The sequence below is a fragment of the Carassius auratus genome, chromosome 32, assembly GCF_003368295.1.
Source record: "Carassius auratus strain Wakin chromosome 32, ASM336829v1, whole genome shotgun sequence".
NCBI classification, from domain to species: Eukaryota; Metazoa; Chordata; class Actinopteri; order Cypriniformes; family Cyprinidae; genus Carassius; species Carassius auratus.
Window position 1 is genome coordinate 35,013,529 of NC_039274.1, and position 27,448 is coordinate 35,040,976.

The window sequence follows — 27,448 nt, forward strand, 5'->3', positions numbered from 1 at the left end:
TGTTTTTGTGTGTTAAGTGTCGGGGAACTGTACTACTGTGTTAAAGACAGCATGGAGCGCGCTGCCGCACGACAACAAAGCATCAAACCAGGTACATCGTGCATCTTTGTACACACCATTCACCAATTTGGGTCTGTACTTTTTTATTTTTTTTTTTTATGTAATTTTATTTTATAATAATTTTGAAAAAAAGCTCACTAGGTTGCATTTAATTAATCCAAAATACAGTAAACTAAAGTTATTGTTTTTTTTTTCTTTTCTATTTGAATCCATTTTTAAAATCTAATTTATTATTTATTATAATATAAAATATGTATTATTATTATTATTATTATTATTATTATTATTATTGCAGTTGTAGACCGATATATTATCTTTTCTTTAAAAAAATTCATACTGACCCCGAACTGTAAATAATTTGGGCTGCTTTCATTGATATCTGCTAAAAAAGTGGCCCATTTGAACTGAATTTAAATTGACTCCATTTTGTTTTTGGATGTATAATCCTCTGCTTCTTGTCGTTGAAATGAACAAAGTATTTTTATTTATCTCTCACTGCCATGTGCTTTTTTCCATGTGTGTAGGTCCAGAGCTGGGAGGCGAGTTCCCAGTACAGGACATGAAGACAGGGGAGGGTGGTCTCCTTCAGGTCACGCTGGAAGGCATCAATCTCAAATTTATGCATAGCCAGGTAGGAGGTGTTGCCTTTATCATAACCATGACCAAATGCTTGCCAGATTCAACACCACCCTTCCTCTCATCCTCTATCCATCCAATTCCGTTTCTCTTTTCTACCACTTCTCGTCTGTATTCATCTCATCATCTCTCCATGTCTCCTTCCTCTCACTCTTTCTTTCTATTCGTGCCTTCATCCTTTGAGAATTTTTTGGAACAACTGATAATGTAATGAGCATGTACTAAAAAAATAAATTTGATTATTTGATAAAATTTGATATTACACTCTAAGATGAAAAAGCTGGAAGCTTTAAAAAATGTGTTGTGTTGTTCCTGAAGAGTCTCTAAGAGGGATTGCTGTTTTCTTTCTTTTTTTTCGTTCGTTGTTGTCATTGTTGTTTGGCTTTATTGGCTGGATGTATGTTTTTGGGTTGCTTAATCACAAGCAGTGATTAACTTTTTCAAATGTCAGAACATTCCACCCGCTGTGTGTGTTAGTGTGAAGTGTTAATTGGTGGCGGCGCCCAGCTCTGGTCCTTACGGTTTGTGAGTGTTGGTGTGATGTCGGTTTGTTGTGGTGTGCCAGAGGTAAGACGTAGAACCTTGTGCAAAACATATTCAAAGCAGTAATGTACAAAATACATTGCTGGGGAGCAGGGCCAGCCAGCACAAGCCTTTACGGGGTCATAAGCAGAATTATATTTGGGTCCCCTCTGTGTCGCCAATACGATTGATTATTGTCAGTGCTTGATTATTCACACATTATAAATCCAACACACATATGATCAGTTTTATTTGTTGTACAGTATCTGTGTTGCTTACATCATACCAATGTCTGCCTTTTACTCTTCTACGATTTGAAATTGTAACAGTAGCAAACCCCCAAAAGTGGTCAGGTGTTAATTTGCACTTTAATATTCAAAGTCTTACAGTACTAAGTGGCATACTTAATGTGGTGTACTGAGAAGTAGCTAAATAAACCAGCAGACGGAACAGGGCTGCGTTTCCCAAAGGCATCGTAAGCCTAAGTTGATAATTGAACCATTGTCACCAACGCAGTTACGATCAGCTTAGGCTTACGATACTTTTGGGAAACGCCGCCCTGTTCCGTAAATGCATTGTCTGCTGGTTTGTTTAGCTACAGAATGTTATTTTAACAACATCAATTATTAAACACAAGCAGCAAGCCATCTGTAAATCAAAAACAACAACTCTATTCTATTACTAGCTAATTGAGGCATAATGTTGTTGACCCCAGAGGTAGGCTGATGTAAATAATGTTAAGCTGTCATCAGTACCAAGTCTATGAAACAGAAGCTTATTTTTATTTAAAAAAAATTATATATATAATAATTATATATACCCAGGAAATATTATTTTTATTTTTGCAAGACAAAAACTTTAATCTAAAACTAGCTAAGTGATCCACCTTTTTCCTGATGTAGAAATGGGTGTCGCCATTTGTAAATTCTGTGGGTAAAGCTTCAAGTCTCATTAGCGTTCAGCTATTTTTAGCTGTACAAAACAGTTTGTTTTGCTGCTTGATATTGACAATTGATGTGTCCTATCATATTATTTTAACCTGGTTTCTTAATTAAGAACACACTGGTTTGTACTGCAAACAGTTTTACTGTTTACTGCACGTTGTTATTCTCCTCAAACGGAAGTCTCACCCTTACTTCCGCGTTGAGGAAAAAGGTGGATAGGTTATACAAGATGAGGTTCAATTTGTCGCCCCTCCACCACCGAAATGCAATCAATTAAACCCTGTGACCCTGTGAGACACTGTTCAATTAAATCATAGCAAAAAAGACATTTATAGTTTGTTAAATACACACTGATTTCTATGGAAAACGGCGATAATAATCCTTTCAATAAAAATTTGACGATGTGTTTTATTCCTGTCGAATGCACATTGTGTAGGTAACCATAAAGTTTACTCTGGTTTTCTCCCAGTTCACTGGCCACTTTTACATTAATACATTACACAAATACATTTTCATGTATTTCAGAAGAAGTGAGGGAATCTACGTGAAGTCAGTCTGACAGCGTCAACTAACATGTTAATTCACACACATTTGACAATCACAATAGGGGCTGTATCATATAGTTTATGATATAGTTAATAAGTTTGTGAATATTTTAAATAAAAAAGGAAATACTAAATAAAAGTGATACATTTGTCTTAAAGTGCTAGTGTGCCTGCATGACGCATCGCTATGGAAATAATATATGTATCAATTATTTAATATTGTGTTATGTATTATTACCATTAATAATAATATTGACGTTGTATATGAAGAAGAAAAAATCAAGCTGTGATTTTATGTACCCTTGGGGGCCCCCTGGTGGCAGCCGCGTAGATCACTTCTGCCTTGGGCCCTCTCTGTTGGGGAGATTTAAATAACACATTTCCTATTTAAAAGTTTAGTCACTCTAGTGAGTTTCAATTCCAATCTTTACCATCTTTATATAAACATATGCTTTAAACTGGCTCTAATAAGAGACAATCAGCTAATAGTTCTTAATAAAACTGATTTTATAGATTCTGCTTTAAGTGGTTAGGACCATATGTCTGCCTTCTGTTCCACCTAGTACTGCTGTTGTGGGATTCTTTAACCTGGTTATTTGTCTCGTTACTTTGCTGTTCATAAAGCTTTAATGTGAACTGAAACCTATTGTCTAGAAAACAAAAGCCTGTTTTCTTTTTGATTTGAAAAAGCGAATATCCCAACAAACTCCCTTGAAGAGAAAAGCAGTATTTACAAAATGCTGATTCTTTGGAAAAGACTGGAACGATTAGAAAACAATGCAAACCTTTAAGTCATTTATTTTGTATTTTTTTTCTAACATACTCTTCTTTTGCCTGGGTTATCTTAGGTCATAATCTACCAACTGCTGTAAGGACTTAAAGGGATAGTTCACCCAAAAATTGAAATTTTATGTATATCTGCTTACCCCCAGGGCATCCAAGATGTACAGTAGGTGCCTTTGTTTGTTCAGTAGAACACAAACAGAGATTTTTAACTCAAACCGTTGCAGTCTGTCAGTCATATAATGGAAGTGAATGGGAATCACAGGTTTGAGAGTCATACATACACTGATGTGTCTGTGCAAGAAACTGAATAGTATTTATTAGGGGTGTAACGATACGCGTATTCGTATTGAACCGTTCGGTACGACGCTTTCGGTTCGGTACGCGGTACGCATTATGTATACCGAACGGTTCGTTGGAGTAATTAATTATATTTGAAAAAAAAAAAAAAAAGAGAGAGAGAGAAATATAATGATATGCGTTCAACAAGGTAGCTCAATAACCCAAACAACGTAACAGGCAACGCCCCTGACACTCCCGAAGAAGAAAAAAACACCATCTTATATGTTTATGTTAGGCTACTCAGCAGGCGCTCGCTCACTCAGTACGCGCTGAAGGCTCGTTGCAAAATAGCCAATGCGTTTAACAGACTAGAAAAAGAAGATCCTCCAGTAACCAACAGGTCTGGTGTTTGGGTGCACTTTGGATTCCCTTTAAGCTATAATGGTGATGGCAAGAGAGTGGTGGATAAAAAAAACAACGGTATGTCGCATCTGCAACATGACAGGGTACACCAGCGGGAATAAAAAAAAAAAAAAAAAAACACCAGCGGGAATATCTGGGATATATGCGTCAGTACTATCTGGGAAAAGACGAAAAAAAGGAGAAACATGCACGCAGCAAACTATCCCTGCAGCATTTAGACACTATAGCTTACAGGGAATCCAACCCAAACACCAGACCTGTTGGTTATTTTAGGATCTTATATTTCTGGTCTGTTAAAGGCATTCGACATTTTGCAACGAGCCTTCAGCGCGTGCTGAGTGAGCGAGCGCCTTAGGGGCCGTTCACATATCGTGCCTAAAAACGCATGGAAAACGCTAAGCGCGTCTTTCTCCTCCTTTCCAAAGCGCTCGGGCAGAAGCGCTCATGAGGCGTCTGTCTTTGCTAAGCAACAATGACGTGCTCTCTCCATGAGACGCGGCAATTTCAGCGAAGGATAAATGGATTTGCAGCTCTAAAAATCGCTTGCAGTAGCTCTGCTACTAAATTTATTTCAAAATTGCAATCCATATACAACTATGATCAGCTGTTCCTTCATCTTGGCTGAGCTCTCAACGTTGTTACGGGAAAGGATGAAGCTGATTGGTTAGTTCTTGTCACATGACCCGCGGTGCGCTTGCGGCATTCTGAAAAGTTGAGATGTTTTTACATTTTGCTGTATCTAAAACGTATCGAACCGAACCGAACCGAACCGTGACATCAGTGTATCGTATCGAACCGAACCGTGAATTTTGTGAACCGTTACACCCCTAGTATTTATATATTGATTTTCATTGCAAAGTCTGAACTGTCCTGAGTGCGTTCACGTTTTCTTCTTCAGCCTGTGCGTGAGGTATCTTCTTCTTCTTTTTGACTTGTAAGTGCATTACCATCACCTCCCATCATCTCCCATCATTGACACTCCTGATTGAGATAGTAGAGGGTTCATTTTCATTTAAAACTTTAGAGGTAAAAAATTATTTAAAATACTGTTCAGTTTCTTGCACAGACAGATCATTTTGTGTCTTTACACATTAATGTATCATCATAGGCCGCAGGGTTTAATTTGGTTTTGTTTGGGAACCCATGATTCCCATTCCATTCACTTCCATTATATGACTTACTGACTGAAACAGTTAAAAATCTCTGTTTGTGTTCTACTGAAGAAACAAAGTCACCTACATCTTGGATGCACTGGGGGTGAGCAGATAAACATCACCATTCTCCATTTTTTGCGTGAACTATCCCTTTAAAGGTATTTTTCCAATTTGCTCACCTCATGTCGTTCTCATCCTGTGTGACTTACTTCTGTGGAACATAAAAGAAGATATTTTGAGAAATGTCTTTTATTCTTGTCCAAATAAATGGAAGTCAAATGCTCACTGAAACTGTTAACAAAATTGTTCATAGTTTCTTCTTTTGTGTTCTGCAGAAGGAGGAGCTGGAACGACAGGTTTGGAACTAGAGGAGCTTGACCAAGCAATGACTAAATATCACTATAATATGACAACATGGGGGCCTTGCTGTGGTCGCTAGTCAATTACTTGAGCTTTTAAACAGTGCTAACAGATAAAAGGCCAGCAAAAGAGTTCAGTGCTGTTGAAAGCTGTAAAACTTTGAATTTTAAAAATCATTTATGTAGTGTCGCTGTGTGTGTCGTAATGGTTTTGGCGCTGTTCTGTTTTGGCCGTAGACATGTGTGAGGGAGCTGGTCCTCATTGCTGGTGGAGGAGGCATGGAGGGTAATGGGGTGGGCACACATGAGGGATTCCACACTAACGTCAACATAATGGAGGATATTAACAGTTAAAGTACGAAGGCTATGTTCTTTCTGGATGGGATCAGCGGTTGTAGTTTACTACTGTAAGGGTGGGCTCGTAGCACCAGAGGGTGTTTTGTGCTCTTTTTGTCCAATAATAATCCAAACCGTTTCTCTCCCATGCTCTCTCCCCCTGCAAGGAGCGGAAGGTACACAACCTCTGCAGTCTTTGTTTGTTAGTGTAACATTTTCAGTTGCTTTTTCTTTCTTTTCCTTGTACTGTAGCTTTTTGTGTGCTTATTTTTTTATGTATTTTGTATAATTTTCTCTCTTTTTGTTTGCTTTTTGGTCTGTGTGTGTGTCTGTCTTCTTTTTAATTTATTTTTTATTTCTGATGATGGAATTTTCCATGGATGTCTTTGCATGGGCCCTTCCAGCACGTAGGGGGATCAGTGCCATGATTTTGTTCCCACTTTTGGTGCAAATGGTCACAGCTGCAGGTTTATATTAGCTCGCTAGTCTTTAGTGCTTCAGAAATACATCTGTTATAGAAGTCTCCAATGCCTTAAGAACACGTCATAAATGAATAGTGTAGAATGGAGGCAGTTCTCCTCTTGGCTGGACAAGTATTGTAAATACACAGTGATTTTCTTGAAAGCGAGACTCTCTTAAGAGCTATAGTGTTGACTTGTTGTTTAAATTAAGACAATTTGGGGTTATTTTTACTCTCTAGAATATGAAGAGCCATAATGCTGCTCAGGTGTTGAAACCTTCACAGCTCACCATTTGCGTCATTGGCCCATGTAATCCTGTCAACATGGAAACTTCTCTTTCTGTGCTGTCATATTTTAGTTCTGATAGCTTTTCAGCAGCTTGCTTATCATGTCCTTTCTTCGTATCTCCCTAGTTTACAGTAACTTACTGTCCAGATTGTCATCTCCTCAGAAAATACTCTTTTTGTTTTCCCACAAGTGTGTGATTGAGTTGGTAACGGTGTGTCCTGTTGTTTTTTTGTTTGTTTTTGTTTGTTTTTAGGTTTTCATAGAGCTGAGTCACATTAAAAAGTGCAATACAGTGAAAGGAGTCTTTGTCCTGGAGGAGTTTGGTAATTACCCCCATTTTGATTCTAGGCCTGTACGTGACACAGCAGTAACCCAGTCACATGCAGAGGAGAGGAGTTGTCATGTTCAGCACTTTGAGCGTTAGGAGCAAAGCTTATATACAGTATATGACAGGAAGCAGTGAGATCCTATCTGCCTCCAGAACCCTGTTCCTCTTGGACCCAAAGCCATTCCACTGACCGAGACAGTGGTGTATTAATTAACTCTAGTATTAATATTAGAGTTAGTATTAACACTACAGATATATATGTTTTTAATTTAGTGATCAGTATTGTATATTTAATTGTGCATTATATGCCATCGTCTAATGCTCATTTAAAATGAATCTGTAAAGACAAAAGTAATGTAATAGAAATCTAACTTAAATATTACAGAAATATTGTATAGAAGAGGATTTGAAATGTGAAATGTGATCTTTAAAAAAAGGATCCATTAATGTTGTGATCTGTACATTCACCATCAGTTAAAAAAATTGATTTGAGTTTTTAAGCAGTACATTTTAGTTACATATTTAAACATTTTAATATTTAAACAATTTTAATATCATCTATTAATCGGGAATAACATAAAAAATATTTATCACTATCTGTTACAATATTGTTTTTTATTATTCACAAATCACGCTGTAGTATAGAAAACGTTTAAGTGAAACTGTTACAGCTTTACGCAGTGTTAACTGGCTAAGAACTGATTTGTTTATTAGCTAAATCAAGATATTAAGATAACACACTACAGGAAAGGGAATAGGATTCTTCCGGTGGATAAGATCTTGCACAGCATCAACATTTTTCAAGAAATAATGCACAGTTGAAGTTCTTCTGTGACAAATGAACTGTTCAGCTCTGTTTTAGATTGCAGTTGTTTCCTCAGTTACATCTTTTAATCAAGTGAAGGTTCAACTAAAATGTTTGTCTTCAGAATAGAAGTCTATAATAGAAGTTAGATAGAAACTAAAGCATGTAGCGATTGTTCTCCTGGAGGTGCAGTGTATGTAGTCACAGAGTCGCTCTAGACTGGGTTAGTGCTGTGTCTTTGTGCTTCCTTTTTGTAATCCGCCCCTCATCTTTGCTGCTATGAAAACCTTCATTCTCCAGCAGGTAAAGTGCTGTCACCTTTATATTTTCTTCTTCTCTACCTTGACCTGTCCTCCCGTCATCATCTCTCATACATCCCCTTTCACCATTAATGGCTGTGGATCTGCACTGCACTGCCTTGATGTCTACACTCGAGTTCATTCTCTCATGCCTGTAGTAAAAGTCATGCCATGAGTGATGGAATAACCAGCAGACCCCGGATTTCCTTCCAACTTCAGCTTTCAATGATATTCCCTCTCTTACTTTTTCTCTCTCTGATTTCTTCATCTATCCTCCCCCTCTCTTACTCTGTATCTTTTTCCTCTGGCTTTCTTTCTCCTCCTTGAGCCTGCCTTGATTCAGTTCCCCATTGCCTTGTGGGAAATGTCTACCGATTATAAAACCTGTTCAGTCACATGATCTTTTTGAGTGCTGCTGTGCTGCTGCAAGATTCAGTGCTCTGTAGCTCTGTCTGAAATGTGACAGGGTCAGATATAGATTATTAATATTCATGGGCCATATGTATGCCTCCCCTCTTCTCTCTCTTTCTCTCTCTCTGTATCACTCTTTCTCTCTGTCTGTTTCTGCCCCTGCCCTTGAATATTTTATGTATGCTATTCCACTGCTGTTGAACTTTTTTATTTTGTGTCTTGCACTGGGATTTGCAGTTCCTGAAACTAAAGAAGTGGTGATCCATAAGTACAAGACTCCTATGGTAAGATTTCACTATTCATACAGTACTGTACAGTAGAGCGGTGTATCAATACAGATTTCCAGATTCAATCCAAGTCACAAGCTCTAAACTTGTTTCAGTCTGATTTTTATTACATTCCAATTCATCTGACCTATATTCGGTCAGTTTTGCTTGCATAGCAACAAATAGCTACCTTATTTTCCGGACTATAAGTCGCACTTTTTTTCATAGTTTGGCTGGTCCTGCAACTTATAGTCAGGTCCGACTTATTTATCAAAATTAATTTGACATGAACCGAGAGAAATGAACCAATAGAAAACATTACTGTTTCCAGCCGCCAGAGGGTGCTCTATGCTGCTCAGTGCTCCTGTAGTCTACACTGAAAATAGAGCGCCCTCTGGTGGCTGTAGACGGTAATGTTTTCTCTTGGTTCTAAATAAATGCGACTTATAGTCCAGTGCGACTTGTACATGTTTTCTTCCTCATCATGACATATTTTTAGACTGATGCGACTTATACTCAGGTGTGACTTATAGTCTGAAAAATACGGTATATAAGAAAATACGGTATATTAAAAAAAAAACAAGAGACGTATAAATTAGTACTGATTCAAATGGTATTTTTTTTTGTTATTATTATTATTATTTCAATAAATATTTCTAATGTTTTTTGCAATTTTTGATTGATTCATTAAAAATTGTTTTTAAGAGTACGTTTTTCTAAGACTACGTTTAACTGCTAAGTCACATCTTGCAACTTCGACACTATTATTGAACTGAAAAACAAACAACATTGCTGCCTTTTGTAGAAATGAATTGATTGATTGAATTTCACACGGTTATTGATCTGAACTGAACCAACACTGAACTGACTTCAGAAAAATGACAAAAAAAATGACACATTGTCTTTTAGAGTTGCTTTACTGCAGGATCTGAATTGTCTCCGTAGTTGAGATTCCATAATTGATTCTATGATTTTCCTATCACATTGAAGCTGCTTTGACAAAATCTGTATTGTGTAAAGCACTATAGAAATAACGGTGTCTGGACTTCATTTGACAGCACTGATCCATCTTAAGGTGTGCCACCAATAAAAAGTAGTACAGAAAAAACTAGTATAGAAGATGAAAAACATTCTTGGGATTTTAAGAATTAATATCAAGGCTGTTAAACAGGAAATCAATATTTTTACCCAGCCCTGCAATAATGGTATGTAGTGAATCTTTGTATTTGTATTTGTCTTGGTCATAAATCACAGCTGTTACCTCTTCTGTCTCGGACAGGCACATCAGATCTGTTACTCGGTGCTCTGCCTCTTCTCCTACATGGCGGCGGTCAAGGGGAAAGAGTCAGAGGGCAAGCCCAAGATGCTGTCCCCTCGTCCACTACCGAGCTAGCACACTTCTCTCCTACGTTTACTTCAACGCCCTGCAATACTACTCCTGTTCAAGAGAAGCTGACACTCCTGCCAGGCTCCTTTTAAAGACCCCTGCTCCTGTATCGATTCAAATATAGATATATTCACATATTCATCACATCTGTCCTAATAGAAACAACCCATTCATATAATGTATCTGATCACGTACCTGATATAATATTCCAGTCCTTGGACACTAAAATGCTGGCATTTCATTCTCATAATATGAACCAACCAGAACAAGAACAGACTTTTGACTACTGTTGGTTGACGTCTTTACATTCATTCACTTTTATTAATTTCAATCGGAGGCATTTGGTTGCATGCAGGTCCCATGCGCAGCTCTTGCGAGTTGGCCCTGGCATGCAGACATCTTCAGCCCCCTCTGATATCAGTCAACAGGCTGTGTATTTTATATTCATGTGCTAAGTTGTACTGTAAATTCCAGTCTGTTCTGTCTGTGGTGGGTGAAATGTTCAAGTCTTTGCAATCTAGCGCTGCCACGTATGAGGGGTTTGCCTTAACCGTCCACGACGGAGAAGCTACCCCATTCGTAAATGTTCCATTCGCCCTTTTCCACCTGCTGTAAGTGGTCTAAGGTCTGTGTATCTCTTCAGCTTAAAAGCCTCAAACTACTACTGTACTAGTTCTGCTGTAAAGTTCCCTGTCTGTGAACTGCTGTGTTAAATTTGCATGTCACTTGGAAAAAAAACAAAATGGATATTTAAAAAAAGGAATCTGTACATCTCTAAAGCAATGATGAAAAAGCAACTAAAATGTTTATGAAAAACGAAATTTGTTTTCTAGATGTGCAATACTATCGCTAGAGGGTACCGAGAACAAGTCCAGTCATGTCCTCAGAGTTCATCCACTGTCCTCCTGTGTTCATAATGAGGAGACCAGAGAGCGGATCAGGCATCACTTCTGTGTTTTCTGTTCATTTCTTGTCGTTATTTTGACACCGCAATGACAAAAGGCATTATTAATCTATAAGACAGCTGTATTTGGAGATTGTTTGAATACTGATGGAAAAGTCTTGTCCAAAATGTCCTGTTTGAAGTGTCCTCTTCCTGTTTGTGTGTGTCTGTGTGATCGTGTGTGTTCGTGTTAGAAACACTGATGGCAAGAGAGAATGACTGCACGTAGAGGTGCAGATTTTCTTGGGTCGGCTCTTTTTGACTACTAGATTGGGCAGTACCACTGTCACATTTATATATTTTAATATTCTTTTATGTTTTGCTCACATTTTTTAATAATTTAGATGTATGAAGTGGTGTTTTGTGTCTCCATTCAGTTCAGTTGTTGTATGCAGACTGTAAATGGACTGGAAAAGCCCACTCAATATTGGTTTTGAGATGTAAATAGCACAAAACTGATTTCCCGGAGTCCAAGTCTCCCAAAACGGATGTTTTGAGTTGGACAGTGGATCAGGTCTGTTGTTTGAAAGTGTATGAGAGATACAGTTGCACATTATTTGGGCTTTCATTTTAGTCTGTATCGTTTAGAATAAGAGGGAAAGGAAAAAATAGAGACATTTGGTTGTAAATATTTCAGCATTTAAAAATATTTATAGAACCTGTACAGCTTTGGCAATATGAAATAAAAGATGTCCAACCCAACTCTATGAGTGTACGTATTGTTACTGTATGAATTACAGTTATTATATAGCGGTCACAGTTATTATATATCTTTTTTGTTTTTTTTGTTTTTATTAAGGGATGATATTTGCCTCTGAGAATAATTTTTTTCTGACCAAATAGAACCAAGAATTTTTCAGCTTTTAAAAAGTTATTTGTTAAATACTTCAATTGGAACTATAAAATCGACATCAAATACAAGTGTAACATTTTTATTACACAATCACCATTGTAATAATTTTAAATGAATGAATATAATCAGTTTATAATATTTTTCCGATTTAAAACTTGACTCTTCTGTAGTTACATCATGTACTAAGACCAACGGAAAATGAAAAGCACCTGAAAATAGTACCCAGCTAGGTAACTTCCAACGTGATGCACAAAGTTTGTGTACAAGACTTTATAATCTCTTAAAGGGACTTTTTGTTGTGTAGTGGGGAGTCTGGGGACTACTGTATTTTCAGCTGCTGCATAATATCACCCCGCCTGCTGTACCTACTGTAAGTCAACAAAGTGCCTTGATTATTACGCTGGAATGAGAGCCTAGAAAATCGCAGCTTTTCATTTTCCGTCAGTTTTGTAACGTTACACGATGTAACTACAGAAGAGGTAAGTTTTAAATGGGAAAAATATAGAAACACTTTGGTCATTTTTAGCGAGATGCTAACGTTCTAATAGGATTCAATTATCTATGCTAAGCTAAGCTAAAGGTGCTACCGCCAGACCCGGAGATTAGCTGAATGGATTCGAAAACGGTAAAACTCAACTGTTTAACTCTGTTTTTTATTTTTATTTTATTTTATACACTGGAATGTTGCCATATATTTGAGTTAAACTGTTTTTTTTTCCATCAAAAGCCCACATACTAGCATATTCAAAAACTGACCCAGTAGATTTATAAACAGCATATGAGCTTTTGTGTAAGTGCATTTGATGACAAAAGAGACATCTCTGTATATAAATGTATTTTATTATCATTTTGAAAAAAAAAAAAAATTGTCAGAGTACTGCTCAAACATTGTAAAACTTTTTGTTATATATATATATATATATATATATATATATATATATATATATTTAAACATTGCATTGTTTACGTGGACACCCGTCCAAAAAAAGCCCACTGGAGGTGCTCATAATCCTGAGCTCTTTAAATATCATGAGCTATCTTTGCATTGTTGCTGCATTAGTACAAATTAGACAGTTTTTCTTTCTATAACAATTTCATATTGGAGGCCTTTCAAGTATCAAAGAGCTTAATCTCCACTGCGCATGACAATCAGTATTCAAGTACTGATAGTAAAGTAACTATCCAGTCTCTCTCCATACAGTATATCAAAACAGAGGCACTTTGTTTTGGACATTACCTTATAAATAATTTTGTACCACTAGAAACAGTCGATGGCCCATCACTGTCCGAACTCCTATTTACAGTATAAGCACATATAAATTGAATAGTTAATTACAGCATAAACAGGAAAAACTATTTTGTGGATAAAGAGTCAATGTATCATACAGTATATGTTTAAGTGAAGGAGGGGTTAAAGTACTGTCCGTTAAAACAATAATCCCTGAAATACAAACAAAGGTTGGCTAAAAACTCTTAGTTTTGTTGCCACCACATGCGAAATACATAAGAGCTAAAAAGGAAAATCAGATACATCACAAACGAACTCTCAACTGTGCCAGAGATGTCACTTTGTTACAACATGGACTATTTGACTGATGAAAACATTAGTGGTTCAGAATAAACCCATTGTATTAGTTCAGACTAGTACCGTAGTTTGGGCAGTTGTCCATACATATGCTAAACATTCAGTTCCAAACTAAATTTCACCATCATTTGTTATCGTGATTAATATATTAAGACTAAAGCCAAATTACAGCTGGCAAACTGTCCCTTATATCCAACAACTAGTAATAATCAAGACAAAGAAAATGACTGCAAGAAAGAGCTGAAAACTCCAAGAATCCTTCAGTAAAAGGCCACAATAACAGTATTATATTAACTACAGAATAGCAAATATCTACTTGCCCAAACAGAAAATATCCCTACGATCCCAGAACTTTCTACAGTGAAGAGATGTTTTTTAAAGTTATCTTGAAGAAACCGATTATTCATCAGCTTTGCTTCCTATCATGAGTGTCACTGTAGCGTGGAGGATCTAGCATTCTCCACGGACAGCTTTCCGGAGGATCCTGAGACGGGACATGACCTCATCCCAGTCCAGATATGCTCCTTCTAGATGTCTGGAGTTCTGACCTCGTGACAGGTAGCTCTTTCGGCCATGCAACAGACGCCAGTTATCAAAAGTCACTAAGTCACCTGCGCAGAGATGAAATGAATCAGATGAAATGAACAACCAGCATCAGTACTTACCCCTACTTAGACATGCAATTCTTATGTTGTCATATTAGCTTAAAAATACTTGAAATATGAGATAATTCCAGTGAACTTTTTTAAACTCTGACATTAGATTGAAAATGTAAAGGTTTCCAAAACCTGAGCCTAATCCCAAATTCATAAGCCTTAGAAAATACTTCATCTTTGACTATTACGCAATTATGACTGAGCTATAACAACCATAATCTGATCTGGTAAAGAGGTGAAGTGTGTGGAGACTGACCTGGTTCCATTCTGTATGTGCACACATTTTCAGGCCTGCTGAGCAGCTCCACAAAGGCTTTTAGAGACGAGTAGAAGGGCTGAACCTGATGCAAAGGCACATCCAGCACAGAGTCTCGTGTGGCGTTGTTATAGTTGATCCTCGTCACCCGACCCTCGGAGTCTACACTGCACATTACAAACAAGTTTGTATCAAAAGTTAGGAGGATTTATGACAACTACTATAGTGAATTGTTGTTTATAATTGCATGGGAAAAAGTAACCAGTATAATTGTGTGTTATACTGAGCAAGGCAATTCACAAAGGTTTGGAAAAACATGTCAATAATGCATTTTCAGTTCTATAACTAACCATGAGATGGTGCTGTTTAACATTATGTACATACAGTCAGTGTCGATGATGATGAGATGAGACAAAGCTAATCCACTGCATTAGCTATGCTTGATTATGTGTGTATGTGTGCGTCTGCTGGAGCCACTGTCTGTCTTACTCTATAATGTGGTTTTTGGACTGCACACTGAAGTCACAGAAGTCAGCACCGCTGTCTGTGAAGTCCACCCTGAGCGAGGAGAGGATGTTAAACGCCTCAGGATCCTCCCTACGGAGCTGCTCCGCCATGTGAAACCCATCTACCACTTCACTCTCTCCGCCCTGATCAGCCTGACGGACACAGTGCAGGAACTGAACCTACACACACACACACACACAATCAATGGTTACACAAGTATAGGAATTACAACAGCAGTCCTCTGGTGAAATAACTCTTTTATTCCATTTTTTTATTTAGGATGTAGTCATTTTAATTAGCTTAATAAAATAATACAAAATCACATTGAAGGGAAGTCCCCTCACGATCTAAAGAATGCATATATTTACTTAATGAGTAAGATATCACAGTATTGTGTGTGTGTGTGTGTGTGTGTGTGTGTGTGTGTGTAAACTCACCCCAGGTGGATGGTGCAGAGCAGGGTAATCTGTGTGCAGGCTCAGTTCTCCAGAAGTGTATGCAACGTTGTTAGCCATGGGCTTGTCCTGAACTTGCCACGTGTGTCTGTGAAATCACAGAGGGGACAATGCATCAGAACAGGTGACTATGTGCTTGTGAAGTTTTACTGCATCTCTCCATGGATTTACTGTACAGTCTTGAAGTTTGAAGAAACAATGAAGCATGTGGCCTTTTTGTGGCTTTTTTTCTTGCAGCCCTCTCATGCGAGCCACATTTGTGAAGAATGTGTGATATTGCTGTCACATGCACACAATGACTACACTCTGTCATAAATTCCTGCAACTGCTTCTGTTGCTGTATGTCCCTTGGTAGCCTCTCTGACCAGTTTCCACTTGGCTCCAGTTTGGAGCAACGTCCTGATCCAGGGAGGGCCTGTGTTTTTACCAAATACCTTCCACTTCTTAATAGCAGACTTTACTGTCCTAGGCACTGATAAAGCCTTTGAAAATTTTCACCATGGCCTCCTCCTTCAGCCTGAAGATCCCTAGCGAGTGAAGTCTTGATTTGGCAGATGCAGTGCTTTTTGTTCCAGTCTGGATCATGTGAAGCTGCTTTTTGGTCAGTCTGAGTGAGCTCCTGGGGCTAGTGTTAAATCACTCAGCCTGTCACTTAACAGGTGTCAGCTGAGAGGGAGTTCACATGCATGGATTTGTGATTACAGCCAGAAGCTCACGGTGTGTCTGTCTCTTCTCTTCAGTTCCTCTATCTGTATGTTCCTAGCCTGAGGTTTCCATTCACACATCTTTACTTTTTAAAAATGTCCTCTGCGTGTTCTTGCGAGAAGCTTTGGTGTCTGGCAAGAAGATGAATCAGAATTTCAATGGTTTTTGATTAATAAAAATGGGCTCAGTAAGTCTGGAGCAATTGAACAAGTTTAACTGACTGTAAAGCAAAGCCCTTTCACATCATTTCCCATTAATTCAAATGTGAGTTTTTTTTTTTTTTTTTAAACAGAACATTGTTCTTATCCAACAGTTACAGCACAAAATGCTTTCATCAAAGGATGGCGTAGACAGAGGACCCATATTGTGACATCCATGACAATCTTATTCAGACTGAACAGTCCTTTAGTTGAATTATCAGTGTTACACACAACTTTACTTGCAATAGCTGAGATGTGAGTGGCAGAAACAGAAACATGACTTGAGGTCTAGAGATAAAGGTAATAGTAACCATTATTTTTCTCAGGGATGGACAAAATAACTGAAATACCTGACAACACACCATTAACATACTATATATATATATATATATATATATATATATATATATATATATATATATATATATATATATATATATATATATATTAGTAGTTTGGGGTCAGTATGATTTTTTTCTTTTGTGGAAGAAATTACTTTTATTCAGCAAGGAAGCATTAAGTGGATCAAGAGGGATAGAGGGACATAACAAAACATAATTTTTGAAATAAATGCTGTTCTTTTGATCTTTACATTATTACTTTATTGCTGTATTTTTGAGTAAATAATGCAGCCTTGGTGAGCATAAGAGACTTTCAAAAACATTATTTAAAAATTCTTACCGACCCCAAACTACCAACACAAAAAAATCTCCAGAAGAAAATGAGACTGCACTATAAGATGCACCTGGTCCTTTAAAATGGCCTTGTTTGGTTGGCTGTTGGAGAATCTTCAGACCGCATTAGAGACCGGTATCTTGACCACTACACATCTCCTACCATGTTTTCAACAGACATTGTGGGTTGAGGGACTTTTGATTTCCTTCGGTTATAAACCTGTCCAGATGTAACGCATTACGGTAGAAGATCAAACCACATTACTCATCACACCACGTTCTGTTTTCCATGAATGATGGTTTTGTGTCCTCTAGGTTATTTGTCTTTCTATTTAGATCTTGGAGTGAGAATGGCAGTTCTGGCATTAATGGCAGTTTTGCACCATTTTTGCTGTAAACAGTGTCACAGACATTCAAAATCAACAATTTCTGCAATATTATTATTGAGAAACTTACAGTACTACCACCGTGTATGTAATAGCAGTTTGACCAGGTTTGAAATGTTATATTTTGCACTACACAGATAGACAGTCAGTTAAAGACCCATATAGAAGATTTTCAAACTGTTCTTGATCACGTTTCCAAGTCTGCAGTGTTAAAATGGCTGTATTTGCTACTTCTGTTTGTCTTTGCTCACTACCCCAGTTGTTAAACCATTATAATTATCTAAAAATAGGCACTTCATTGCTTTAATTAGAGTGCAGCCAAAGTTTCAGACCATACCCGTAAAAGGTGAGGCGGAGATAGCCAATCCTCTGACTCAGTCTGGCCACCTGGCCCTGCTCTGCCGGCGCCCCCCTCAGGTAGACAATGCCAATGCGTCTCAGAGCCTCTAGCCAGGCCAGGGCAGCCTTGTCATCATGTAGTACTTCCTCAAAGTCAGCTGTGGGGATCTGCAGACTTGAATCCCAGTATTCACGCTCTGAAACACAGACAAGCATATAAATAAACATTACAATGAATACACAACACAAAGCAACTAAATCCTTTCCAAGCTAAACATGTTTCTGTCTCTATTATTCCTGTCTCTGTTACTCATTTTCTAAGCACCCTGATTTACAATGCAAATAAACACAATAGAGAATTTGCACTTATAACCATCCCGAGGGTCTGTCTTAACATAATGAAGGATTGTGTCTGTGTGTGTGTCAGGGTTGAGGCCAGAACATATTGGCCTGCATGTTTGAGGAAATACTGCTGGAAAATTCTGGTTCTTATGTCTACTTTCGCATACGGCCTCTAGAGAAGTGTGCATGTGAGAGCAAGCTTCTGCAATTCACTGCTTGGACCCTTTATGTTGTAGTATTATTTTTCAGCCCTGCACCTCATGCTCAGCTTCTCTCAATTTATAAAATTGTTCCACTGGAGAAAAAAGAATTCCTGACCAATTATGTTATTTTCCTAATTTAAATAATCATTTTGACTACCATTCATTAGTCTGGGTCAGAAAGAAAAAAATGAAATGAATACTTTTATTCTGTGAGGATGCATTAAATGAATCAAAGGTGACAGTAAAGACACATGTAATGCTATGAAAGATTTGTTTAAAATAAATGTGATTCATTAAAACTTTTTATTTATTTATATTAAGTATCCTGGAAAATAGTTTCCACATTTAGAAAGCATATTCTTTCTGAAAGATCATGTGACACTGAAGACTGGAATAATAGCTGCTGTAAATTCAGCTTTGCCATCACAAAAATAAATTACATTTTAAACAAATAAATGCAGCCTTTGTAAGCAAAGAGACGTTTACACTGAGAACATTAAAACAATCTTACAAACTCCAACCTTTTGAATGGTACTAGTGTATTTCCAGCTTGCACAGATACTCCCCTCAAGATACTTTGACATGACGTATGAGCAATAATAAGCCTCAGATTTCTTGGATATTATCCCAGAATAGTCACACCTCAACGGGATAAATAAAGTTTGTATATTCCAGACCCTGACTAGATGCCACAGTGCCAACTCTGCAAACTTTACTTGGAAGGAGCATCTACAGTTTTTTTAACCACAGCAGGATTTCCATTGTGATGAGCAGGATGAGCACAAATATAACAGCCAACTCTTTGTGGCTCATAACAAACATTCCCATAAAAATACAAATAAAGTTAAAGCAGATTGAATGGTGTGCTTGAAATTTGAACAATGAAAGATGGGGGAATGTATTGAGAAACCTGTTTGAAAACAGTTATTGATGCATTTCTGTTTGGCACCACTAGAGTGAATGAAACCTTTAGATGAAACATGGCCGTTTGTTTACTACTGAATTCATTTAAAAAGCTGTTTCAGAAGCTTGGCCACCCAGCAGACTAACGAAAATGGTATTTTGTTATTATCAATCATAGTTATATAAAATGTGTTGTTTCAAGTTGACAAAATGCATTGAAACCAGATGTAACCCAGAGAGAGGAAACATTGTTGCTAAATCAGTCACAATATACACTGACAGAAGTATGAATATGCAATCAAGTTAATGCAAACAAAACCTGAATTGACTGACACACAAGGCAGGGGAAACACCCACAGTCTCACATTAATATTGAAGTTCTGCTATGAATTTGATTGAAAAAGAGAGCGAGAGAGCTGGGCACCGGGCCCAGGGTGAAGTGGTTCAGTCAGTACAGGTCAATCATGTTCAGCTCTTAGAAGCGTGTAATGTGCAATATTCTCTGTCACGCTGACATACTAGGGTTTCCTGGCTGGCAGTGCTAATGTTGATTTCAGAGCCAGAGATTAATATCATGCTATCATTCCGTCCAGCAGGTGCTTCTGAGACACGTTAATGAACATTTATATTATTTTTCACTGACCCTATCAGTCTCTAAAACATTTATGCACACAAAATCATGCAGAAAGAAAAGGTGTCAGCTTATGTGTGCTTGAACAGTTTCCTTCAGCACTGCCTCTGTGATTATTCCAGCTATGGTAATGTGAAGCCGTGGCTGCTGTTGCTGGCGGGCAGCCTCAGTACGTCCAGTCAAACTCTGTCAACAGAGTCCCTACTGAGAGCTCAGCACAGAGCAGAGGTCACTAAGAAAAGGACAGACAGAAGCTCACAACCCAAGTACAGCCACTAACAGAGATCACTTTCAAATGGGATATGGAAAATGGATTTATATGGTTTGAATAACTTCATTTACATGTGCGCAGCATCCTATATTCAGTTTACTTCGCATGTGCTTCTCAAGAAAATGAAGTAAGACACCTCTTTTGAATCAAGCCATTAGGTTTCCATCAGCCATTTGGAAAAATATGGTTTTAAAAGTACTATTTCAACAGTTATTTATGTAATCTTAATCTTTTTCTGCGTGGGAAGAGGGAACTGTTCTGCTGTTTTTGAACTTAGAAAATGTGGTCTTGGTGCTCTGAAGGATTATGATGTCATTGCATGCATGATGTCAGCTGGACCAGGACACGTTGTGACCGCAGTAGAGCACACTTGTGCCATTTTGCAAAAGAGACACTACAGCCACACTAGAAAAACTCCTTTAAGTGAATCAGTTCACTGGGTCATAAAAAGTCAAGTGTGAGCTATATACTTTCAAGAAAAAGAAAATCATTACAATTTAAAATAACCCTTTCTATTTTGATGTTACTGTATATTTACAATTATTTTTATTCTTGTGATAAAAAGCTGAATTCAGCAGCCATAACTCCAGCCAGTGACACATGGTCATTGAAACACATCAAGTAACATTTCTTGTTGTAATCAGTGCTAAAAACTGTTCTGCTGCTTAACACCTTTGTGAAAATTGTGAAAATAGGATTATTTGATGTATAATAAGTTCAAAAGAACAGAATTTGTGTCAAATAAAAATGTCCTCTAAGATTACATTTGTCTTTACTGTAATTTTTGATCAAGGATCAATGAATCTTAAAAAAAATACAACTTTTGAGAAAGGTTTCTGAGAAACGGCATCATCACAAGCTGTCAGGAAATGGCTAATGGCGGATTACTCCAGAGACAGACATATTGTAGCAAGGTGAGAGCTTTACAGGCCTCTTTCAGGCAGTTTGAAGACAGTTTATATGGGAGGTCTTAAAACATGGGGCAGAACTGTCATATCATGTGCCAGTTAAGGAGCTTTGTTAAACACATGCATGCCTTGTGTGTTTTACTGCTCAGCTAGAAGCAGACACTTGTGATGTGATGTCTATGCTTTAAACCGAAGAAACGTATAGGTTGTCTTTCACTGTTTTAAGGGGCACGTTATGATGCATTTTGTGCCTTTAAACAAAACAATAGCATAATTTCCTCAACTTTAAAGAAAAAAAAAAATCACAAGATTAAAAACAATAGAAAGATGTTTAAAACTAAAGAACATTTGGTGAACAAAATCTGTTACAAAGCCCCAGTGACATGCATTCATTTAGAAATTAATCTTAAAATCCCAGAACACAGAAATATGTGCAGGGTACTTGTTCTGGCAGACACATTGTTCAGTCTGCTCCAACCAAAGCATCCCTCAAGAGTGGTGTAAGCACAACAGCTCACTCTTCTCAAACGGCCTTAAATCTCTATTCCATGTGGCAGGAAGTGGAAGAAGTCTTTCCATTCAGGGGCGATTCTGGGGAGAAGTGCCTGCACACTACAAAAGTGTCTGCTGTCCAGACCACACACACACGCCACACATTAATTTAAAATAATGCACAAATATTAGCCTACAGTACATGAGTGTATTTCAAACTATATATGAAGCTATCCTAAAAATGGTTGTCTAAAACAAAACCAAAAAACCCATCCAGTTAATTTTAGATTGTTGCTTTATGCAAGGAATGATAATATCTCAGGGTTGCTATAAAAAATATATTACTTTATATTGGCCATACATTATAAACCGTAGAGAAATTAGGGATGAGAGAGAGACATGGCTAATACAAAAATAATAGATGACAATGAACCCACCATTAAGGAAGAGCTCCTCTTGCTGAGCTTGTCTTGCCTCAGAAGAAAAACACCGTTTCTTTAGCCAATCAGGATCAAAATCACTACTGTGCTGATCAGGCCAAGTAATGGACACCTACAATGAGTTTCAGAAAGAAAGAAAGAAAAAAATGAATTAAGGACTATTTGACAGTGTTGGGCAGTAACTAGTTACAGTAATAATATTTCTTTTTGCAGTAACTAGTAGTGTAACAAATAGCTAAAAGATTTCAGTAATAATATTAGAGTTACCATCCATAAAACAGCTCGTTACCAAGTTACTTTTGTGTCCTCAACCGCTACTGTTTCGAAATCCATCAGTCCAATAATTCCTAGGTTTATTTTCATAATTTCCAAAACTTGCACAGCCACATGAAGTCATCATTACTTTACTCTGGCATTACATGGCTTGCCCGCCCACATCCCTCTGATCCCAATATAAATTATATTACTATAATTAAACATCTTCTTAGAAAATTAAGCATTTTCTTATGAACTTGTGATTTAACCTGGCTGGAAAAGACCAAAATAGCTGCTCACTTGCATAGTACTGTGTGCTGGAGCCTCCACCAGACATCCTAACTGTCATTACCAGCAATACTACAATACCACAGCAGATATACAGTGTTAAGCAGCGGGCACATTAGCAAAAAAAGGTTCACTGTCAATTGTCATGACTTTAGATGTCAGTTTCAAATGAAGCAGCTTTCTGTTGGACAACGCAGTGAATTTGTGTGAACTTGAACCTGGTGTGAAATCTGCATTTATTGTACAATCAAAACTTCCTGTAAGTTTCAAAACCCTAAACTTTTTTGTAAGCTTATACTTAAGCCAAATATGAAAATAAATTGTCTGTTCTTAATTAAATAAAGGTTAAATAATATAATAATAATAAAAAATGCAGCTCTATGCAGAAACAAAATGATAAAGATGGCTCAAAAATTTGCATTGCCTTTCTTCTGATCTCAACATTATAAAAGAGTGGATGAACTTTATTTTTAATGAAGATCCAGGCTGCATCAGTAAGAACTTGGTCCTTTTCCCACTTCATTGTGTCGAGGATTCGTTTACAAACAAAGCTCGATTTCGCAGGATTTCCAGAAAGATTAAAACTAAAAGATGATGCTGTGCCGACTATATTGTATCTGATTGTAATCTCACAACACACAAGTGTGAGTAACTGTTTTTATTATGCGATCACTGTTGTTTTGTCTATAGCTACTGATCGTTTGATATGTTCTGAGTATTTATGCTTTTTTAACCTAACTTACATCAGTGTCTATCATCTATCATTCATTTTGTTTCCAAACTTGTATGGCTAAAGGCCCATTCACATCAAACACACTGTAACGCTAACTTCATAGATCTAAAAACAAACTTATTCTTTGCCAATACATTGAAAATGAATGGGACCTTCAGGCTTTAAAAATGACACCGAGTGGATGGGAATGAAGTGAATAAACATGGAATACAGCACAATGCAACGCTTATGGAATGCAACAGCTCTACTTCCACTTCCACTTTCATTCTATAAAAAAAGCAGGATGGACATTCACCAAAAAAACTTGAGTTTCACCAAATAAAGTCATATCCATTTGGAATTACATAATGAGTAAATTATGACAAATGTCCATGTAGGATGAACTATACCTTAAAGCTTTAAAAACAAAAAGACCAACCTTATTGTCCATCAGCTGTACTTGGTCCATTCCGGTGTGCACGTCCAGATTTGTGAACAGCAGACTACGTGCTTGCGCTGACTGCAGTGTGCAGTGAGGACACTGGCAGTTATCCCTTAGCCAGGTGAAAGGATACAAACTACAACTCCCATCATCCCAATCAATCTGCAGTAATCTCTCCTGGTCCAGTGCCCGGGCCTGCCTTACTCCTGGACTCCCCCCAGTGAAGGGCAGAGGGGCTGCTGCCAGTGTCTGATTCCCAATATGAGGTGTCTTGACCAGCTGAGGTCGACTGCTTGTCCCCTTCAGTGCCTGGAAAGCACCTCTAGACACCCAGCGGGTAAGATAGGATAACATCCTGACTGGTGAGTAGTTGCTGCTTGTTTAAAGACACAGAAAGTATGAGGTTATTGCCTTCCTATGACAGCCACACTCCTTCATATCACCTTTAACCCAATAATCAGATGAGTCACAGCAGAATGTGCTGTAACAAGTGAATATGACTGATGTGAGCAGCACACAGGTGTGTCAAGTAAACATATAACTAACTGCTATCAAGCAACTGCAAATCCATTTTTCTGTCTTTAGAAATGTCATGTTATGACATTGTTTTGGTTTTTTAATAAATAAATATTGATTACCAAAAAAATTAACTGTTTCACTCACCAAATATCTGTAAAAGTAGCCTTTTGATTTAATAAAGTGTTCCAAAGAAAGAAGCAAAAAAAAAAAAAAATAACTTTTGATTAATTTAATGCACCCTTGTTAAATAAATGTATTAATTTATTCAACAACAAAAATCGCAGTGATTCCAAACATTTGAACGGTAGTGTAATAGAAACACAAATTAAAATTTGTAAGTGTGTGTTCTCTTCATATTAGGTTTGTTTCTTACAATATCACAAGCCAGTCTGGAGTTATTTTTATTTACTTATTTTACTCTCTTATAGAAGGCATTTAATTGTTGCGCTGTTTGTTTGACAGGCCAAAAGCCGGGATAGCTCCTGATAAACGATTAATGCAATTACGTCATCCAGATCTGAATGACTGTAAGGGTGCATAACTTTGACAACACTAAAAACAAACAATATTACGTCAGAGTATCCAAGATAAAAGCAAAGCTAATCTAGGGCAAAGGTGATCTGATGACTTTACCACTGCCATACTAATAAAACTACGACTTACTGAACTCTGCACTTCAGCTGTACTTGCGTTAGTAGGAATAATTAAACCATTTCATGTGTACAGTTTTACAGAAAATCTCAGGGTAACTTTTGTGTTGCATTTCTTAACCTAAAAAAAAAACAAAAAAAACATGAACAGTCTGTTCATTATGATTCCAAATAAACAGCAAAACCCAAACATATAGGAAATATGGATATATTTACCTACATGATATCTGCTGCTCAAAGTATCATAATCATCATACTAAAAATATTGATAATGTCATAAATAGTTTTTTAGTACATTTGGAATGTCAAATTATCAGTGCTATTAATCCCAGTTGATTTTATTGTGTTGGGAGCCATAGTTTCTTGTGAGATTTGTATACTAGATACTATCTGACATTATTGTATTATTCTAATAATGTCTAGAAAAAGGATACATTGTCAGTTTAATACAAAGTTATATTTTTTGGCTGTACAAATATCAATGATTCATTTTTGCAAACAACATGTTATCTTTATAATATAATGCTTACTATTTTTCCTCACACATTACAAATATGATTTTATCCAAAACAGATTGTCTATCAGGCAGCAACGCGACAATCACTTTTATGATATAAAATAAATATTAGGCTGTAATCACTGTACCCTAAACAGGCCTTTGATCATTGGTTATGTTATGTTATGAGCAAACACCGTCGCTCATGTGTCTCAGGAACACGGAAGTAGGTGAAAGGTCACCACTTGATGATACACATTCTACCGCCTCCAGCGTTACAGCTCGTAGCACTGTAGTCGCCAGTGAAATAGAAACCAAACCAACTACAGCATTTATTGGCTTTATATAGACTTGATAGCTAAATGTGCATCTGCCATGTTGTTCCCGGGTATTTTTAGCACTATGGAGCCTATTTTATCTAACTAAAGGTAAGATTTCTACCTAACTAGGACTATTTTACCTAACTAAAGGAGGTCTACACTAGAGGTTCCATTCATAAAATATTACACGTGCCATGAGGAAATCACAAGTATGACGTTATAACAAACACAACTACGCAAAGCGATCTTTTTATTCATCAGCCTGACACGCGCGAAGCCTAATATAGGCAACCCAGTCACTCAGTTTCATTTTCGTCATTTACATTAGATGAGGATAACATAAAAACAGCATATGACACTCACCGTGAAGAAGCAGGTTTGATAGGCTCGGTTATTTCAGCCTTATATAGCGCTGAGAAGCGTGAGAACTCGCTGCACTGGAAGTGGGTGAAGGGTCACGTGCACTGTAGCGGTGCTGCTGCTGCACACACACACACACACGCACACACACACTGTTATCATCATCATGTGTGCGCAGCGATACATCAGACACTTCATTACGTGCAGCTTTGCTCGACTACTTTCCTCTTGATACTTGTTTTTGTATCTACATTTTATTGCAGTTGTCATGTGGGCATACTACAGTTTCCAAGGCCTACATTGCATACTATTTTAAAAATATATGAATTATTAATTATACTGTATATCACTTAAAATAAATAGAAATAGTATAGTATGAAGTAGACCTGTGTCTATGACAGACAGTTTATTAGATAGATAGATTTAAATTTATGTATTTAGCAGATGTTTTTATCCAAAGGGACTTACAGTGCATTCAGGCTATAATATATTTTTTTAACCTAACATGTTTTCCGTAATGATAATTAATAAATAACTAATATATTTATTCACTTTTTAAAATATGTATTTATTCATTATATAGTAATAATAATAATAATAATCAGCCAATTATTATTATAAACTTTATGTATAAATATGCTGTATATAGTTCTGGGGTTTCCCCTTTTCAAAAAACAAAAAAAAAAGATTATTTCCCCCACCCTTTTTTCCCCATCTCTTTTGTTTTTGAGGAGGACTCCCGCTGTGTCGGGGAGGTTGGTGTCCTGTAACAGCTGTTTCAGTGTTTTAACATGAAACAAAGTGACACCTGCGTACCTTAATAGCACTGCACCAACCTATGTATATGAATGAATTTATCACAAAGTAGTTTTATGCCAATTCATAATGTGTCATCTCAATATAATTCTTTTAATGGACAAATGGCAAATTCAAAGTTTTGAGTCCTCTAAATAGTTTTGACATCAGTGTTGGAATTATATAGACAGCTTTAAATTAAACTCAATTAATTTTGTGATCCAAGTTACATGTGCACTAATTTGAGATACAAACCAAAATACATAATTCACTGACAATCTTCCTTCTCCAGTGAGCTTTTCATCATCCAGTCAGTGAGTTGAACTCAAGATCCAGTTCAGTCCAATTTGTGAATTCATCATTTAGTGAATCAGATCAACCATCTCAAAAAAATTATTTGTTTAACAATTTGTTTATATATATATATTACGAAAAAAGTAATACAGTTTTTCAAACAACATTTAAGGCTGAGTAAATGATGAATGAGTTTTCATTTTTATTTTGAACTATAACTTTAAATCTTTCTTGGTGTGTTATGTTTTAAAACAATGCAGTTCTCACACACACACAAAC

At 37.0% G+C, this 27,448-nt stretch overlaps 2 protein-coding genes across 3 annotated transcripts; one reads left to right on the forward strand and one right to left on the reverse strand.

Annotated features, from left to right (window-relative positions):
• Nucleotides 1-28: 28 nt before the first annotated feature.
• LOC113052335 (MAP kinase-activating death domain protein-like) lies at nucleotides 29-11,934 on the forward strand. Of its 2 annotated transcripts, XM_026216790.1 has the most exons (6): nucleotides 29-91; nucleotides 585-691; nucleotides 6,212-6,220; nucleotides 7,047-7,116; nucleotides 8,874-8,920; nucleotides 10,182-11,934. In XM_026216790.1, the coding sequence occupies exons 1-6, from the start codon at nucleotides 52-54 to the stop codon at nucleotides 10,293-10,295; spliced, it is 387 nt and encodes a 128-aa protein (XP_026072575.1). In that variant the 5' UTR covers nucleotides 29-51; the 3' UTR covers nucleotides 10,296-11,934. The 2 variants fall into 2 exon arrangements, with proteins under 2 accessions (XP_026072575.1, XP_026072576.1); XM_026216791.1 differs by lacking the exon at nucleotides 6,212-6,220.
• Nucleotides 11,935-13,581: 1,647 nt separating this feature from the next.
• Nucleotides 13,582-26,222, reverse strand: LOC113052336 (gamma-butyrobetaine dioxygenase-like). Its single transcript, XM_026216792.1, has 8 exons — nucleotides 26,084-26,222; nucleotides 23,733-24,108; nucleotides 22,036-22,150; nucleotides 17,847-18,045; nucleotides 15,527-15,632; nucleotides 15,072-15,268; nucleotides 14,583-14,749; nucleotides 13,582-14,281 (listed from the first exon to the last, which is right to left on the reverse strand). The coding sequence occupies exons 2-8, from the start codon at nucleotides 24,087-24,089 to the stop codon at nucleotides 14,121-14,123; spliced, it is 1,302 nt and encodes a 433-aa protein (XP_026072577.1). The 5' UTR covers nucleotides 24,090-24,108; nucleotides 26,084-26,222; the 3' UTR covers nucleotides 13,582-14,120.
• Between the last annotated feature and the right edge of the window lie 1,226 nt (nucleotides 26,223-27,448).

Coding starts and splice junctions, on each gene's coding strand:
- LOC113052335 (XM_026216790.1), top strand. CDS start 52: ATGGAGCGCGCTGCCGCACGACAACAAAGCATCAAACCAG. Junction 92..584: donor ACAACAAAGCATCAAACCAG/GTACATCGTGCA, acceptor CCATGTGTGTAG/GTCCAGAGCTGGGAGGCGAG. Junction 7,117..8,873: donor CTTTGTCCTGGAGGAGTTTG/GTAATTACCCCC, acceptor TGGGATTTGCAG/TTCCTGAAACTAAAGAAGTG.
- LOC113052336 (XM_026216792.1), bottom strand. CDS start 24,089: ATGTTATCCTATCTTACCCGCTGGGTGTCTAGAGGTGCTTTCCAGGCA. Junction 22,151..23,732: donor TACAGCTGATGGACAATAAG/GTTGGTCTTTTT, acceptor AACTCATTGTAG/GTGTCCATTACTTGGCCTGA. Junction 14,750..15,071: donor TCCAAAAACCACATTATAGA/GTAAGACAGACA, acceptor TGTAATGTGCAG/TGTAGACTCCGAGGGTCGGG.